The 18,206-nt window shown below is 44.9% G+C and overlaps 2 protein-coding genes across 7 annotated transcripts in view; one reads left to right on the forward strand and one right to left on the reverse strand.

Moving 5' to 3' along the window:
* The window catches only part of reln (reelin), a 138,469-nt gene that overhangs the window by 47,539 nt on the left and 72,724 nt on the right, over window positions 1–18,206 (reverse strand). For 4 of the 5 annotated variants that reach the window (XM_082538977.1, XM_082538975.1, XM_082538974.1 and 1 more), the window contains one exon: window positions 9,103–9,241. In XM_082538977.1, coding sequence (XP_082395103.1) covers window positions 9,103–9,236 — 134 coding nt within the window. In that variant the 5' untranslated portion in view covers window positions 9,237–9,241. Of the gene's footprint in view, window positions 1–9,102; window positions 9,242–11,104; window positions 11,269–18,206 lie in introns of those variants that run through there. The other variant, XM_082538978.1, reaches the window with a different exon arrangement.
* On the forward strand, window positions 11,430–14,466 carry LOC309709965 (uncharacterized protein). Of its 2 annotated transcripts, XM_082539009.1 has the most exons (3): window positions 11,430–12,915; window positions 14,086–14,245; window positions 14,399–14,454. In XM_082539009.1, exons 1-2 carry the CDS (start codon window positions 12,003–12,005, stop codon window positions 14,208–14,210), a joined length of 1,038 nt encoding a protein of 345 aa, XP_082395135.1. In that variant the 5' UTR covers window positions 11,430–12,002; the 3' UTR covers window positions 14,211–14,245; window positions 14,399–14,454. The 2 variants fall into 2 exon arrangements, with proteins under 2 accessions (XP_082395135.1, XP_082395134.1); XM_082539008.1 differs by having other exon boundaries at window positions 14,086–14,466.

Below are 18,206 nucleotides of genomic sequence, written 5' to 3' on the forward strand. Positions count from 1 at the left end.
TCTTCCCTTCTCTGATTCAACCGAGGGATCATTCATCTTCTGAGAATAAGTGTCATCCTCACTCCTCTCATTAGTCTGAAGGAGAAAATCTGAGACGGGAAAGAGAGGAGGGGATTGAGGAAGATGAAGAAAAAGCTGGGATCTAAGAGAGAAAGAAAGATGGAAAAATGGACGGGGAAGGGGAGGGGGTTGGGTTATAAGGTTCGAGGAAACTGAGACAGGAGAGGGGGGGGGGGTTAGATGGCCTTGTCTTTCAAAGTCCACAATCTGCTGTCAAATGGCGAAGCATTGGAGTAAAGGCGGGAACGGGCACACACAATTGAAGCCATATACGAGTTTTAACATGTACGCAGATGGACAGCCTGTCACTCAAGCCCCAAAAGGGCTCGGAGTGGGTAATTACCAAGCATGTCTTCCATGTTAGATTGCATGTTGCTGTCGGCCATAAGTATCCCCCAGGAGCCAACTTGACAGCTCTCTACTAAACCACTCTCACATGCACGCATACACATATATTTATATGAACGCAGTGCGAATACAGCCGATTTACCCAAGAACACGAACCCATATACATATTAAATATAGCTACAAGATACGACTTTAGTCAACACTCTCATCCTCTCTTCCTCAAATCCCAATTAAAAGCTCATTTTTTCTCCCGGCTCACTATTCCTGTTGGTAATCATGATTAATACGAGGACTTTCAGTGGGGTAGAGTTCTAGTCGCTAGCACTGATTTGGTGCATTTGGACCTAGCCCTTAAAATAATACACGCTAATTGGTTGATTTATCTTCCATGTTGAGGACCAGCTGTGGTTATGACACCGCAATCAGGGACAATAGAAAAAGATAAAGAGACGGGCAAACTCCACATTCTGGTGTCTTCCAGAACATTTGGCAATCAGGAGCTCTGATAAAAAATAACATGTAGTCTTGATTCGTTACTGTGAAGGTGCAGTTGGCTTTGTGGAATCACATTACTCCCTATGCCTCTGACTGCCCCTAAATTAATTAATTGAAAAAGGCTTTCGGAGAACATGCAAATTTAATGAAGCTCCACAGAAGAGGGATTTGGGAGTTGTTTGGCAAATTACCTGCTTGTTAGCACAGGGTCATTGAGAGTTATGGCTCAGAATACAGCCAGAAGAAGAGCGGTTATTGCTCGGCATACAGCTTGAGGAGAAGAGCAATTGACCTTGACTACTGTTAGCGAGTAATAATTAGGGAGATTAGGAAAACCACAGTGTTTAGGAGTAAATATGCGAGGAAGGCAAGGAAAAAAAATCCGCTTGTAAAAACTGCAGATTTTTAAGTGCAGATAAAGGCATGTGCTGCTAAAAAATGACTTCTTCTAAACTTGAGAAAAAGCAGCAGTAAAATGTCCCCTTTTCTTCAGGACAAAAGGAGGAGACGGGGAAGAATGAGCTGTATTTACCCAGCGTCAACAACGAGGGAGATGAATTCCTGACCGACCGTGTCTGTTATATCTTGTGCGCATTCACAGAACGGGCAGTGCAGAATGCGAATGAATAATTTGACACGAAATACATTTGGGGCAGCCCGGCTCTCCCTGGTTCATTATGCTGCATTTAAAATCAAGTGCTTGCCTTTTTTCAGTCTTCATGCTCTATTTCACCTGGAACTGTTAAGGTGGTCAACATCCCAGCAGGTAGGACAGCGCCCGCTCTCTTGATAATAAGACCGTGCGATGACAGTACAGCACTTATGTGTTGTGGACAATATGTGGCAGTATTGATCAGAGCACTGATGCATACACATGTGTGTGGATGTGTGCCTCTGTGTACACAGGGGTATGTACATAATTACAGGGGTCATGGGCCATCCCTGGGGAAATAAGACAATATCAATAATGGAAACACGTCTGTGGTCAACAGCAACAGGAGCTTGGGTTGTCCAGAAAATGTCCAAGATTTACTGTTAAACTTGAGAAACTGTGATATTTGAAAAGTTTAAGAAAGGTTAAGAACATGAATATGTTAGATATAAGAGTTGCTGTCTTATATGGGAATTTGTGATATATGAAAATTGGAATTATATGGACGGACTGTGTCAGATTTGCAGCTCTAGTCGGTTCTGGCGGGAGGAAAAAAAAGGGTCGGATTTATGTCCTCTGTCATCGTTCACATTTCTCCCCATATATCTGTATCTACATGGCCAAAATGAGATTACCTGGCCTGAATCGATCCCTATGTTCCTCAGCCAAGTGTCTACAGTTAATCTGCCACAGGCTACAGGCCAATGTGGAGCTTTAATGACGAGGAGAGCTCATTAACTACTGATTATATGTTAAAACAGACTCAAAGATTGACTTGAATAACAACAAATCAATGGAGCTGACGAATACCCGGAGAAATTAGAAGCTGGCTGAGATAGATCACCTGTCAGTCCTTTGACCCTTGATCTCCGATTAGCTGTCTATCATTCTGTCTGTCAATATTACTCTGCTAGATGCTTAAGACACAGACAAATTATTATAAGGTGAAATAAAAACTCTAACTTAAATATTTCTGGATGTTAAAACATTTTTTAGAGTGTGTAAAAGCAGTAGCTCACTGCAACAATACAACCATTGTTATTATTTCACATGAAGCTCCCTTAGAGCTAAGCAAATGCTCCAAAAGCACCCAAATAATGTTCTTCCCATGCAGCAGCAGACTGTGCAGTCTATACAACAGTGCACTATATATTTCACAAACTCTATGTTCTGACAGACCTGCTTACTTTGAGCAGATGGCAGTACCAACAACACCACAACACCCGGCATAATTACAGCACAGAAACCATTCCTCTTCAATCACAGCTAACAAGACAAGAGAGAGTATGAGCTCTCTCTCTCTGCTTCACTTTGGGTTTTTTTAATTATACCTTCCACATTGCCCCTAACAATGATTTCAGTCTGTCTCCAGTCCACAAAAGAAACAACAGGTAGCAGAGATGAAGATAAGACTAAAATCTGTGTTTGCATACAAACGTCGATCTATATATACACACACACACGTGCGTGCATATAAAGCACAACAGTATGCCATGAGAGAGAGTGTGCCATTAGATCTGCAGACATCCGTTTCCTCAGGGGAACACTTTGGAAAAGGGGCCTCGCATGCAGTAATTAAAGCAATCTTCATCCCAGCAGCTGTCTGACTCCCACAGGGCCACAGTGCAAAGGACTGCAACACGCCCGTGCACACACACGCAGACACACGCACATATATACATGCATACGACACACACAAACACACATGAGCGTGCATACATATCCACATGTGCAATCTATAACATCAAAAGTTACACACAGTGCTAAGCTTTTTGTTAAATATGTTTCTCTGAAGCTATCTGTTGGAACAGATTTTAACACTCACGGACACACGAACACACACAAACACTCACACTGATTGCCTCGAGGCTATAAGTGAAGCAAAACAGAGCAAAAGAATGAAAGCAACACACCAATGCATCTTTGCTTTTGCCAGAAGAAGCTATTAACCATTCTCACCTCTCTTAGTACAGCAAAGTAATTAGTACATTATACAACAGTGTGGACTCTCATGTCTGCAAGAAGAACAAAAGTGGGCCACGACTGTTTTGTGCAGTTGTTGAATTGTGAGTTGGAGTGCACGTGTAAAAAAAAGTTTAATCCCGACTTTCAGCATAACAGCAAGAGTTGCATTTCGACCCAGTGTTCACTTCCATATATTAATGAATTATTTTTGATGGCTTCTAGCTTGGATAGAGCTCCCTGACCTGACTGTATGTTTTGCTTAAGAAAGTTCAGCAAGCTTTTATTTCACTGTGTCCTGCTCCAAAGCAATCCCATAGCCCATAGCAATTACACTAAATAACAGTAATATTAATAATCATAGGAATATTCGGCTGTTCTTTTTTTCATACCTTGACATATTCCGTTTCTCCTCAGACAACCTTTTCTCTTGTATATATTCAGAACATTGCATATAATGATCTACATATACATTTCCATTTAAATAGGCTGAATGACCGAATGTAAGCCGAAGACACCTACGACACTAACTGAAGACAACAGACTGCTGGAAATCCAATCCATTTCTGTGTCATCACTTCTGTCTGTTCATTGAAATTGAAAATTCTGCTCCAGCGGCAAAACAAAGGCATGCAAATTTGCTTGACAAAGTAGCGTTGTTCAGCGAGGTGTAAGGGTACAAGCACTTTTGGACTGTCTGTATGCGAGTTTGTGTTCTCCCCTCCACCTCTGCTTCTTCCTTTCATCTCCTCTCCTCTTCTACACCAAGGCCTCTCCTTCTTTTTAGGTGGGAATTTACAGCCACCCAGAAAATGAGTTCTTCTGGATGCCCACGTCATTGCACTCTATCACTCCTGCTAGAGATCAGTTACCAGGAACACTCCCACAATATAGCCCATAAAACTGCTCACAGGGCCCATATTAATGCACCCGGTGGACCAGCTCCAGTTCTCTGAAGGACATGTCGCGTCTTTGCCTTTAATTTAAACACTCATGGACAACACTCGTGGAAAATAGCCCTTGTATCAATCAAGGAAGTACTGCCATGGGCAAGGGCAGGAGGCTTCATTATTTACATTTTGTACAATCTAGAAAAAAAACCCCAGTTTTATATTGAAATTCACTGATCTGTAAGATCTTACCTGAATTAACAAACGGTGTTTGTTAATTTCTGTTTGAGTCAGTGAAATGTGACACATGATACAAATACAAATAACTTCTAACTAAATTCCAATACTTCAAAAAGGGTCAGTTCTTTCAAGAAAAATATTTAAATCACTTAAAAAAAAATTACATTTAAAACAGCGAGTTCAATGTCATTTTAACGAGATTACATTGACAGCACTAAGTACATTTACCAGCCATTTCATTAGGTACAACTGTTATAGCTGCTTATTAGGACTAATACTAGGACTAAGGTGACTTTGAATGCGGTTGGCGTTGGTGTGGGTTGTTTAAAAAGTGCTGATCAACTTTTCCCACACATCTCTAAGGTTTCCATAGCATGGTTTGAAAAAGGGGCAGCACTCTGGGTGAAAAAGCCTTGCTGATGAGTAAGTTCACAGGATAATGGCCAGACTGTTTCGAGCTAGTAGGCATCAATAACTCCAGTTACCACTCGTTACAACCAAGGTATGCAGAAAAGCATCTCTTCACCCACTGCAGCGGGTGACAGTCCTGTCAGGTACAAACAGGAAACTCAGCATACAGTTCACACAGGCTCTCTAAAATTGGCCAAAGAAAAATTGGAGAAATGCTGCCCGGACCGAGGAGTCATGATTTGTACTGAAGGGTCAGAATATGGTGTAAACCACATGAATGAATGGATCCGTCCTGCCTGGTATGAACAGTTCTGGCTGGTGAGGCTGGTGTAAGGGTGGAATATTTTCTTGGCACACTTGGGACCCCTTCCTACGAACTAAGCATCACTTAAATGCAAGAGCATACATCACTATTGTTGCTGAACATGCCAATTCTCTTATGACCAAAGTGTGCTCTTTCAGCAGGATAACCCATCATGTCACAAAACTCAAATCATGATTTCACTGTACTCAAATGGCCTCCACTGTTACCAGTTTAATCCAGTAGAGCAACTATGGGATATGATGGAAGGGGGAGATTCACATCTTGGATGTGCAGCAGACAAATCTGCACCAACTGTGTGACGCTATCATGTCAATATGGACCAAAATCTCTGAGGAATGTTTAGAGTACCTTGTTAAATCTATGACCCGAATTGAGAAATGAGGCAATCTGAAGTCAAAACTGGCTCCAACCTGGTATTTGCAGAGTGCCTAATTCTAATAAAGTGGTATAAAGTGCATACTCGGACTTGAAAACAGAGCATCTGCTGGTCAGTGATGAGGCTACAATACTGTACTGAACCACCAGGACTGAAAAAAGAAGCCAGTTCTAAAGTACCAGAACTGCCCTTTGTCCAAAAGGCCACCTGATGCTGGCTTCAAAAACCAGCTAATCCCCACAGACTCATATGCAGCACAACTAAACAGCACTAACTGGCAACTGGCTCTGGCAAAAGTCGGCAGCCTTAACCTAACAAATCTCCCATTCGTGGGACTAATAAAGGTTATCTTTATCTTTAAAAATACAACTAACTCAATAGCTACTGTATGAAGGGAATGGGTCTTTCAAAGAAATATCATACAAATAAAACATGACAGCTAACAAAATGCTAATGTTGTGGCTTCAAAATGCTGAGTCAAAAACCAATCTGCTATGTCACGACTGTCATGTTCATCTCTGATATGGTATAGACTGTTTGCAGAGCTGCTGATGTTACACCACAGAAAAGATTACGGATTCATATTGGCTATTTACAGTTTTATGGACCTATGGGACTACTGGAATTTAACTTGTAAAGAAGATGGATTCGAGATTTTTAGTGTCTAGAGAGGTTTTTATTGCAATTTTATATGACAGATGAGAGTTTCACAGGGAATGGACCATTAAGGTGACAATTTTTTGATCAATTATAGCACCAAAAGTGTCTCTGGCCTTTGCCAGAAAGGCCTTGAAACTTAAATTCCCTGAATGAAACCAGAGAAGGCAGCTCTGGAGACGAGGATATACTGCTCGAGATGGAGATGGGAGCTGCGAACTGGAACAGGGGTGCGGTAAGAGTGTTTGTCTAAATGTCTGTATGTGAGGAACAGTCTAAAGCCAGCTGGAGTGTGACTGGCTGACTTTGATAAGGTCAGCCGCAGGGGCCCTTATTGTCATACAATCATGGCCCCCTGCCAACCCCACTGTCATCCGCACTGGCACACTGCTGCTCAGTGGTTTACACTCAAATGCAAACACACAGCACACGCATGGACACACACACAAATATACTGAAAAACACGGTCCTTGTAAGCCGACACACACTCAACAGTAAATGTGTTTGTTGGCAGACAAAAAAAGCCAGTAAATCTGTTTGGCTCAGTGGATATTGTCTAAATGGCTGCTCCACTTTAGCAAATTCCCCAGCTGAATCTTTTTATGTAAGTCCGTCCACAAAAGTCTCCGTCTGATAGACGACCGCGTCCCTCCAGGAATTCATTGAGGGATTTTTTTGTGAGTACAGCCAAACTGTTTAATTTAGTTGTGTTTTTTATGAAACATTGATAGGAATTTTGTAATCCCCCTGAAATAAAATGGTTTAAAAGTGGATGACTGGTAATAAAAAAGCAAAATATCAGGCATTAACCAAGTCAAACTGCAGACTATCTATGAATTAAAAATCATAGAACGATAATGAGTTTTCCTTTTCTTTCATTTTGTTAAAGAAAAGAAAAAGCACTAAACTCTACTTCATGGAAATATAATCATTGAGATGAGAGGTGAAACGTCTTCAAGAACCTTAAAGAAGTCCTGTCGTTTACTTTCCAAGCTTGTCAGAATACCATGACCTGGATGACTGAGAACCTACACAAACATTTGCATTTACCTGATAAAAAATTATATGCAATGTAAAAATTTGTAGGTCGATTTCTCAAAGATTTTTCTAACGTGGTGCTGTGGTGACTTTGGATTTACAGGAATCCTCTCTTTTCCTCTACACTTCTCCAGCAACAGCTGCTAATTGCATTTTGACTGACTATCTGCAAGTAGCTGTAAATCACCAAGTCAAGAGAACAGGAGGGAAAGAAAGTTTGTGGTACGTTTGAAGGCAGAGAGTTGAGGAAAATGCTCAAAGGTAAGACAAGACAGTTAGAGGCGGAAAGAAAAATAGAAAAAGGAAAATTCAAGGCTGTTTTCAAACATATTTGGCTAGAGCTCTTTCCACCTACACCAATCAAACAACCTGCAGTGTCCAGGGAAACAGACTGAGTACTATTTACAACATCACCAATCCAGTGGCCCTGAGCTGCTGTGTAATGCTCCAGATTTGTTGCAATGGGTTATAAATCTCAATAAAGCTTCCAATAAATAATATGCCCTTATGTAAAATCGTAGAAGAGGAACATCATGTTATTTTTTGGGGGCAAAAAATCTTAGGATATGTTTGCGTATCTTTACTATCTGCAACACACCCATCCTCCCGGGATGGGTGGATCTGATGAGCCAGTCGAACGTTTTCCGATGAGAAATGGTCACACTGAATTAGAGGACGGAGGTATTTCCGTGAATTCTCAGCAAGGCACACATCGCACCTGCCAATGCACAGGTCACGTTGAGCAAGGCAATTAGGATATAAACACATACTATGTCCCCAGTTTAACCTTTTTCCAGTCACCGTGCAGGCTTTCTCTGACAGGATGGCCTTTTAACAGCCTTTCTGTGGTTCAGAGAGAGCAACACCCATGATGTCATCTGATAAACCTCTCCTGAGCTTTGTGGGGCAACACAACACTAACAGATAGTTATAGCTTATATTTGGGTTAGATACATATATAAAGTCAATATAGTGCCAAAATATTATCTACATGCACACGAGTAAAGAAACGGTGCACGCTACTCAAACAGCTCACATGAGTATTATTATTCTTACTGCACCTCTGTACACATTATCTCTGCTAATGCTTTAATCGACAGAGGAATCTGAAGTTTGGTATTTTAAAATAAGACGTGATGATCTTCTCTTCTGCGATAGAGACCGTGATTTACAAAAGAAACGAATGTATTCAATACTTGGAGATCATAAACTTATCAGGAAAGTGTTAACTGAAGTCATGGATCAAAGAAGCTCTATGGTCATTTTCCTGACTTTTATACACTTTAACTTTACTTTAGATACACAGAGGCACCATTCTCACTAACCAAATCCCACTTTAACATCTCATCAACACATAAAACCCAGCCAAGCGCAACTTTCCTTGGTGAAACAGTGGTGCTCGATATTAATTACTTTCCTCTAATAGTAGAGGAAGCCTAACCTTGTGCAGTAATCCATGCATGTTTGCTTTCTCAGAACATCTTTGGTATTTAAAATCTATTGCGCTTAAAGAAAATGCATGCAAACGTGTGATTTTTATAAAATATAAATTCAAAAATTAAACACAAGCATGGTTGGATACAGTCTAAGTGATGCACAACAAAAGATCACATCACCTGCCATTTCTGTCTCAAAACATATGACTTACAGGAAATTGACACAGCCAGTCCCAGGTGGTGGGGCGATCCAGACAAAGCTGAAGCTCGTAGAGGGTTGGTGGCTGACGTGGGAAGCCACCACACTGCAGACAAACTGGGTTCCACCAAACTGACGATCTGGCATCACACCTGCGGCACAGAAGACAAGCAAGACACATGAGGAGACATGAGGACTAGCAGTGAAGGTTCATCTGATGTTTTTTTTTTTTTTTTTAATTGTTTCCTTTCAGCTTGCAATTTAAAGGCTGCAAAAATTGCTGCAGTTTTCTATGGTTGAATTATTTCCTGTTTTATAGGTACCAGCTGGTTTCCATTTGTTTTTCCCGCTGTACTAAAACTTAGCTTATCCACTCACGAAAACAGAAAAAGGAACTTGCAAAGCCATAAATGTCATGTCTGCTTTTATGTTGGCAAAATTGACATTGCATCCATTAGCTAATCTGTCGAGCAGCCTTACTCAAAGACAAAAGATTACAAGAGAACAGATGTGGTGTCCAGGATTACATTTAATTCGTGGCCTTCTGCATTACAATGCTTTTTGGTAGCTAACGCTCGTCAGCTAATCCTCAGTTAATCCACACTGAGATGCATTATTGCACACTCACACTTACTTTTACTACAATGTTAACAATGTCGCTGTGATGAACCGAGGTTTTAAGAAGCGAGCCCGTCCAGGCTGCTTTTATATTGTAATGAAATGAAATAAAAATAGATAAAAATAAAATCACAATAACGAAGGACACTGAATTTTCTGTTTTGTCTTGTGCAAAGCACTGCTATAAAATCCAAATGCTGCATTAATATTTGCACAGAAAGCACACTCAAAGAGTGCAAGAGAGATTCTTAATAAATTCTTATAGCACAAACACTGAAGACAGAGCCACAAGCAATCGTGTAATATAAGAGACTATCAGTGGTGGAAAAAATCTTGTGCTCTTTTATGCTTCAGTTTTTTTCTGTGCTTTCTATGTTCTCCTGTCTTTGCCTTTATGCATTTCAGCATTGGCAATTTAAAGGTTTATTGTTTTTACTTCTTGCCTTTGTTCCTTTTAAAATGGTTTAAAATGGAGCACTGTAACAAAAAATAATTTCCCCCAGGGATCAATAAAGTATTCTGATTCTGATTTTCCCTCATTTCTAGGCCCTGTACTACAAAATAAGTTCAAAATACCCTTCAGCGGCCACACAAAGCTGGTTATCACCTCGCTAAGTGAACCCAGGGTTCCTTCACACTATCACATTTATATGAAAGGGGTCATTTTAAAAGCAGTGTATGAACTTTGTATGAACTTAGGCACTTTGGTCAGTACGACTGAAAAATATTTACTTTATTAATAAAGTAAATCAAGTAAAATAAAGTAAACTCTTATCAAGCAAATCTGGTAAAAATGCCAACTGTGTAAGTTTTCATCTTTTCAATACCATAACTCTATCATTAAATCATGGAAGAATCTGATGGATTATTAAGTATTTTATTAACTCTTTCACCCATAAAGAGAACATGTGACAACCTCCCCTCTACCTTTAATGACCTCAGTATATAAATATCAATAGAGGTTTTTCCAAGGGTAGCTGCATAGGTAGAGATCAGCCCCTCACTAACTTTTGACACACCCAGTTATTTTGTTCTATGGGCAGGCCTGCAAATAGAAACCACTCAGTTCAGAAAAAGCTTCATCAGTGGTCCCAGTAGGTCTTCAAAGACTAAAGAGTGAAATTAATGTTTAAAAGAGAGATTTAGTTTTAATTCTTTCAGCTTCAACCTCCATGATGTTCACCAGAATTCAAACATTCAAACAGGCTTAGTCTATGTGTAAATATCACATGAGGTCAACAAGTACAAATAGGTTTCTTGTTTTATGAAATTGCGCTGGGAGACACTTGAAAGAAGTGGAGGATCTATTGGTTTTGTGAGAGGTAAGTGTGTTAGCCTAACTATTAGCCTAAAAATGCGTCATTAGTATTATATGGATCATGATAAAACACGCCTACCATGTTTTGGGTTCCTGCAACTGTTCCATCGGGTTATTGTCTCCCCAGAAACACTTCCCTTGTGTTTTTTCCTATTTCTGTTTTCGTTTTTCCTATTTCCGTTCTTTTCCTGTGCTTTTGCGGCATTTTTCTTATTGCTGGTGTTTTCTTAAGTTGCAGTCCGTTTGGCCTATCAGGGCCACCGTAGAACTCCCTTTTTTAGTACAAAAAAAAATCCAACGTTAACCCTGAAGTTACCTGGATCAACCCAAATTCTTCTTCATAGCACAGACCTCTGATTGACAACCCTTACCAGCACTTTGTGTACATCTAGTCTTCATCTGTCATGGTCCCTGTGCCCTGCTGGTCAATCCTCTATTGGGCAATATGTTTGTGGTTTGTTTGCTCTCTCGCCCTCTCTCTCTCACTCTCTCTCTCTCTCTCGCCACGGCGATGCTCACTGCGGGCTCCCGCTGCTGGCCCACACACCTGCTCATCACCACACCGGCCGCTGATCCCAGCTGATTACTGCACTACTTAGATGGCGAGTCTGCACTAGTCTTCGCTGGATCGTTGAGCTATCAGCGTCAGTCAAACTTGTGTATCTGCCAACCTGTATCTTGAAAGCCCTTTGTTATTATCCCGCTAACCCGACCTTTTGTGTTTAGATCGTTTTTGGAACCGGATTCTGAGAGGAGTGACTGAGGAGGAGCTTTTGTACAGAAAGTGTGGAGCACCTTTTCCCCTAACCCTGTTTCCCACGGACCCTGGCGACCCGGACCCGTTTCCCCTGCACATTGTACATAGCCACTTGGTGATTGTGTTCACTGTGAATAAACGCACTGTTCTTCGCTTAAAGGGAAACCCTGGCCTGCGCCTGAGTCTCTTTCGGAACCCCTAACAGAACGATCCAGCCATTATGGACTCAGCAGGACAGGACCCCGTGGGCCGGGCTCTGGCCGCCCAGGAAGCCGCGCTGGCCCGCCATGAACAAATGCTCGGGCAGCTACGGCAGGATGTCGCCGCATTGACCCTGGCAGTGGCGCAGTTAATACCGCTGGAGGGAAATGCGCAACCAGGGAATCCCCAGCCGCCCAGCCCGGCTCCCCAGGCGGCACCGCCCGCCGTAGCGTCAGGTAGCTCACCGCGGGTCGGTACGCCGTCTGACGGACCTTTACCCACACCGGAACCATTCTCGGGTGAGTCTGACAAATGCGCCGGATTTTTGGCTCAGGTGTCTCTGACGTTTCGCGAGCTGCAGCGTTTTCATGGCAACGATGGGGCGAAGATCACTTATTTCGTTCAACTTCTGAGGGGCCGTGCACTAAAGTGGGCCCAGGTTGTGTTAAACTCTGATCCTGTCATCACCTACGCTGACTTTCTCTCCAAGTTTAAGAATGTGTTTAACCCAGGCACCGGGGCAGAGGCCGCTGCTCTCCGTCTCCTCAACTTCAAACAAGGTAGGAGAAGCATGTCTGATTACGCTATCGACTTCTGGATTCTGGCAGAAGAGGCAGGGTGGAATCAGGAGGCGCTACGGAGCACGTTGCTGAACAATGTCAGAGAAGAATTAAGGGACGAGCTAATCATGCGTGATCTCCCTGCCTCCTTTAATGAGCTAATGTCCCTGTGCATTAAGGTGGATGAGCGGTTACGGGCTCGCCGGTCGCAGCGGAACTACAACTTCCATGAGGCTGCGGGAATCTCTGGCACCGGCGCCATGGCGGATGCCGGCCCCTCCCGGACTCACGAGAGCGGGGACGGAGAGGAACCCATGCAGCTGGGCGGCTCCCATCTCACCGCGGCGGAGCGTCAGCGCCGGATTACCGCCGGTGAGTGCCTCTATTGTGGTCACAGGGGACATGTTGTGGCTACCTGCCCTTCGCGGGCAAAAGGGCGCGCCCGCCAGTGATGGTAGGAGTACTGGTGGGCGAGCTGAGCCAGGAAGAAGCTCCTCCCCGTTTAACACTACCGGCCACGCTTTCCATTCACTCTAAGAGCCGCTCCCTATCGGTGTTAATCGACTCTGGGGCGGAACAAAACTTTATTGACTGTCAGTTAGCCCGGCAACTTGGGTTACTATTGGAGCCCCTGCCTCATGCATTACGTGTTACGGCATTGTCAGGTCAACGCCTTCCAGACATCACTCTGGTGACGGAGCCTGTCGAGCTCACCCTCTCTGGCAATCATTCTGAAGAAATCTGTTTTTTGGTGTTTAAAGCAACTCGCACTCCACTAGTTCTCGGCCATCCTTGGCTACAACAGCACAACCCTCACATAGATTGGCTGAAGGGGCGTGTCACTGGGTGGGGGGAGGACTGCCACATGACCTGCCTTAAAGCAGCCTCGCCTCCAAGCGTTGAAACGCCCTCTTCTGGGCTATTGGAATCAGCTGATTTAACTAATGTGCCCTCTGTTTATCACGACCTAGCTGAGGTGTTTCAAAAGGCCCGCGCCCAGTCACTCCCTCCGCATAGACCCTATGACTGTGCTATCGAACTGCTCCCGGGAGCTCCTTTACCCACCAGTCGGCTATATAGCATCTCACTTCCAGAACGAGACGCTATGGACAAGTACATCACGGAATCCCTGGCTGCCGGCCTCATTCGGGCCTCCACCTCTCCAGTCGCGGCAGGCTTCTTCTTTGTCGAAAAGAAGGATAAAACCCTCCGGCCATGCATTGACTATCGCGGATTAAACAACATCACAGTAAAAAATAAATACCCTCTGCCGCTCCTCAGTTCTGCCTTCGAGCTCCTCCAGGGGGTTACTGTTTTCACCAAACTGGATTTGCGAAACGCATACCATCTGGTTCGCATCCGTGAGGGCGATGAGTGGAAGACCGCCTTCAACACCCACCTCGGCCACTTCGAGTACCTTGTCATGCCCTTTGGTCTCACTAACGCCCCTGCGGTGTTCCAAGCCCTGGTGAACGACGTGCTCAGAGACTTCATTAACCGTTTTGTTTTTGTCTATCTAGATGACATCCTGATCTTTTCCAGAAACCAATCCGAGCACGAGACCCATGTCAGACAGGTCCTGCAACGACTCCTCGAAAACCGATTGTTCGTCAAAGGAGAAAAGTGTGAGTTCCACGTCTCCACCGTTGCATTCCTGGGGTACATAATCGACCAAGGAAACCTCCGCCCGGACCCTGTGAAGGTAAAAGCCGTTGTTGAGTGGCCGGAACCTCCTAATAGGCACCAACTGCAACGTTTCCTTGGATTTGCCAACTTCTACCGGCGGTTCATTCGGGACTTCAGCCGAGTTGCCTTGCCGCTGACCCAGCTAACCTCTCCCAAGCTTCCTTTTCAGTTGAACAAAGAAGCTCAGGCAGCTTTCCAAGAACTGAAGAAACGATTCGCCTCAGCCCCCATCCTGATCCAACCAGACCTCACGCAGCCATTTGTGGTCGAGGTCGACGCGTCCGACTCAGGGGTTGGAGCGGTTCTGTCGCAACGGAAGGACGGTAAGCTCCACCCTTGTGCCTTCTTCTCCCGCCGTCTGTCCCCTGCAGAGAGAAACTATGACGTCGGGGATCGGGAACTGCTGGCGATAAAACTAGCCCTGGAGGAGTGGCGGCACTGGTTGGAGGGCACGGCTCAGCCTTTCCTCGTCTGGACAGACCACAAGAACCTGGCATACCTACAATCAGCTAAGAGGCTCAACGCTCGACAGGCCAGGTGGGCCCTGTTTTTCACCCGTTTCCACTTCTCCATCTCTTACAGACCCGGTTCCCGGAATGTCAAACCCGATGCCCTGTCCCGTCAGTTCTCAGTCTCGGAGGACACCACTGAGCCCGCTCCCGTTCTCCCCGCCACCTGTGTCGTGGGCGCCATCTCCTGGGGGATCGAAGCAGCCATTCGGGAGGCTCAGGTGTTGGAACCGGATCCGGGAGGTGGGCCAGCCCAACGGCTCTACGTCCCTCAATCAGTACGTTCTCAAGTGCTTCAATGGGCCCACACTGCCCGCTTTACGTGCCACCCAGGGGTCCACCGCACTATCAACTTCCTCCAGCGCTACTTCTGGTGGCCCTCTCTGACTAAAGACGCTCGGGAGTACGTCTCCGCCTGCGCGACCTGTGCCCGGAATAAACCATCTCATCAGCCGCCCGCTGGACAGCTCAATCCCCTGCCGACTCCGTCCAGGCCGTGGTCCCATATAGCTTTGGACTTTGTAACCGGACTGCCGCAATCAGCAGGCAACACTGTCATACTTACCATCGTGGACCGTTTTTCTAAAGCTGCCCACTTCATAGCTCTACCCAAGCTTCCCACGGCCATGGAGACCGCACGACTGCTTACCCGTCATGTGTTTTGTTTGCATGGGATCCCGGAAGACATTGTGTCTGACAGAGGCCCCCAGTTCACGTCTGGCGTCTGGAAGGAATTCTGCTCCTCATTAGGAGCAAAGGTCAGTCTGACCTCCGGTTACCATCCCCAAAGCAACGGTCAGTGTGAGCGAGCTAACCAGGAGCTCGAGGCAATGTTGCGGTGCACAGCGTCCTCCAACCAGTCCATCTGGAGTGATGAACTACCCTGGATTGAGTACGCCCACAACAGTCTGACTTCCTCCGCCACTGGTCTGTCTCCCTTCGAGGTCTCACTGGGTTTCCAGCCGCCTCTCTTCCCCTCTGTCGAGGGTGAGCATTCTGTGCCATCTGTCCAGGCCCATCTACGGAGGTGCCGGCGAGCTTGGCGGGCCGCACGGACGGCGTTGCTGCGCACGAAGGACCGAACCAAACAGACCGCAGATCGCCGCCGCACACCAGCTCCAGCATACAGCGTGGGACAAAAGGTATGGCTGTCCACGCGCTTTGTTCCTCTCAGGACTGAGTCCAAGAAGCTCAACCCAAACTTCATTGGTCCCTTTGAGGTTTCGGCACTGATCAACCCCGTCTCTCTGAAACTCCGGCTGCCCCGCAACATGAGGATTCACAATGTGTTCCACGTCTCCCAAATCAAACCTGTACAGAATAGCCCCCTGTGCCCTCCTTCCGGGCCCCCTCCGCCCGCCCGGCTTGTGGACGGCTTGCCCGCCTATTCCATCACGCGGATTATGGACTCTCGCCGCCGCGGGCGTGGCTTCCAGTACCTTGTGGACTGGGAGGGCTATGGCATTGAGGAGCGGTCCTGGGTTCCGCGGGCCGCTGTCCTGGACAAGCGTATGCTGCGGGCCTTCCATCTGTCTCATCCTGGTAAGCCTGGTGGGTCGCCGGGGGGCTCCCGTTGAGGGGGGGGTACTGTCATGGTCCCTGTGCCCTGCTGGTCAATCCTCTATTGGGCAATATGTTTGTGGTTTGTTTGCTCTCTCGCCCTCTCTCTCTCACTCTCTCTCTCTCTCTCGCCACGGCGATGCTCACTGCGGGCTCCCGCTGCTGGCCCACACACCTGCTCATCACCACACCGGCCGCTGATCCCAGCTGATTACTGCACTACTTAGATGGCGAGTCTGCACTAGTCTTCGCTGGATCGTTGAGCTATCAGCGTCAGTCAAACTTGTGTATCTGCCAACCTGTATCTTGAAAGCCCTTTGTTATTATCCCGCTAACCCGACCTTTTGTGTTTAGATCGTTTTTGGAACCGGATTCTGAGAGGAGTGACTGAGGAGGAGCTTTTGTACAGAAAGTGTGGAGCACCTTTTCCCCTAACCCTGTTTCCCACGGACCCTGGCGACCCGGACCCGTTTCCCCTGCACATTGTACATAGCCACTTGGTGATTGTGTTCACTGTGAATAAACGCACTGTTCTTCGCTTAAAGGGAAACCCTGGCCTGCGCCTGAGTCTCTTTCGGAACCCCTAACATCATCCACCATTTAACTTTCTTTTTTAAACTTTCCTGGTATTGTTTTTGGTCCACATATTTAAACTGCAAATAAACCGCTGACTTATTTCTACTTGCTTTCATTTGCTCCTCCACTTTTTAAGTCTCATGCTGTTTTCGTGTTGTTTTTAAACCACAATCATCCACCAGTTCTCTTTTCTGTACTTCTTTCCCTTATCATTTTTGTTCTCAACCATCTTCTTTCCTCTTCCCCTGTGAGCTGACAATCTGTGACAGTGCTCTTATTAACCCTTGTGTGGTGTTCGTATTTTTGTTACTCAGCCAGTGTTCATGGGTCTGGTGGACCCGCTAGAGTTTTGGCTTTCCAAATTAACACTATCAAACAATTTTATGTTAAATTACTCAACAGATGTTTACTTCATCCCAATTACAAGACATATGAACAGCAAACATGGTTAATTTTTTCCCTTTACCTTTGTTAGATCACATTTATGAATTAATGTGCTTCTCGTTTTTCTTTTATATAAAATGTTATAAATAAATCAGTTATAATCAAGTGGAGTGAGTGGAAAGACACAACACATTTACACGTGAAAAAATAATTAATTGTTTAATTTTTCTTTTGAAAAAAACTGAACACGGGTCTCACAGACCCGAACACCATACAAGGGTTAATGAGCATCTGTGTCCAGCTATGATTGCACCGATGAAATGACATTGTGTCGCACAATCTTTGCTTTATATCACAAAGGGCAAGGGCAGGACACCACCAGACTCATCAATCATCGTATGCACATTCGGAACAGTTTAATTATCTACTGTACCTGACTTTGTAGTGTCATCTAAGAGGTGCCCAAACTGTGCTGCAATTCACAAACACACAAATGCGTTCCCCAGACAGCAATGCATTTGTCATAATATTACAACAGTAAGTCACTCTAGCACTGAGGCCACACACATTCAGTCAGTTTAAAAATGTACGTACTCTCCCATCTGGTTACAAAGATGTGCTCTAAGCGGCAGTGCTTTGGTAGCTCGCCTCTATGTATAACCTGCAAAACACAATCTCCTCTCTGCAATTATAACTTACTTCACTGAAAGTATAATCAGCAATGATTAATAACTGAGAAGCTTTAATATCCCTAGAATCAATGTGCAAATCAATAAGTAAAAATTGTGTACGTATGTGTGTGTGTGGTTGAAAATTCATTATTTGAAAAGAAATAATTCCACCCATTTCTGACAGTAATAAATCTGACCTCACATATTGCATCCATAAATATACACAATGTTGACAGCACCATAAACGTTTCTGTTTGATGAGGCCAGCTGTGTGTGT

Source organism: Aulonocara stuartgranti, assembly GCF_965226115.1.
Source record: "Aulonocara stuartgranti genome assembly, chromosome: 7".
Classification (NCBI taxonomy): domain Eukaryota; kingdom Metazoa; phylum Chordata; class Actinopteri; order Cichliformes; family Cichlidae; genus Aulonocara; species Aulonocara stuartgranti.

Coding starts and splice junctions, on each gene's coding strand:
- LOC309709965 (XM_082539008.1), top strand. CDS start 12,003: ATGGACTCAGCAGGACAGGACCCCGTGGGCCGGGCTCTGGCCGCCCAG. Junction 12,916..14,085: donor TCAGCGCCGGATTACCGCCG/GTGAGTGCCTCT, acceptor GATCTTTTCCAG/AAACCAATCCGAGCACGAGA.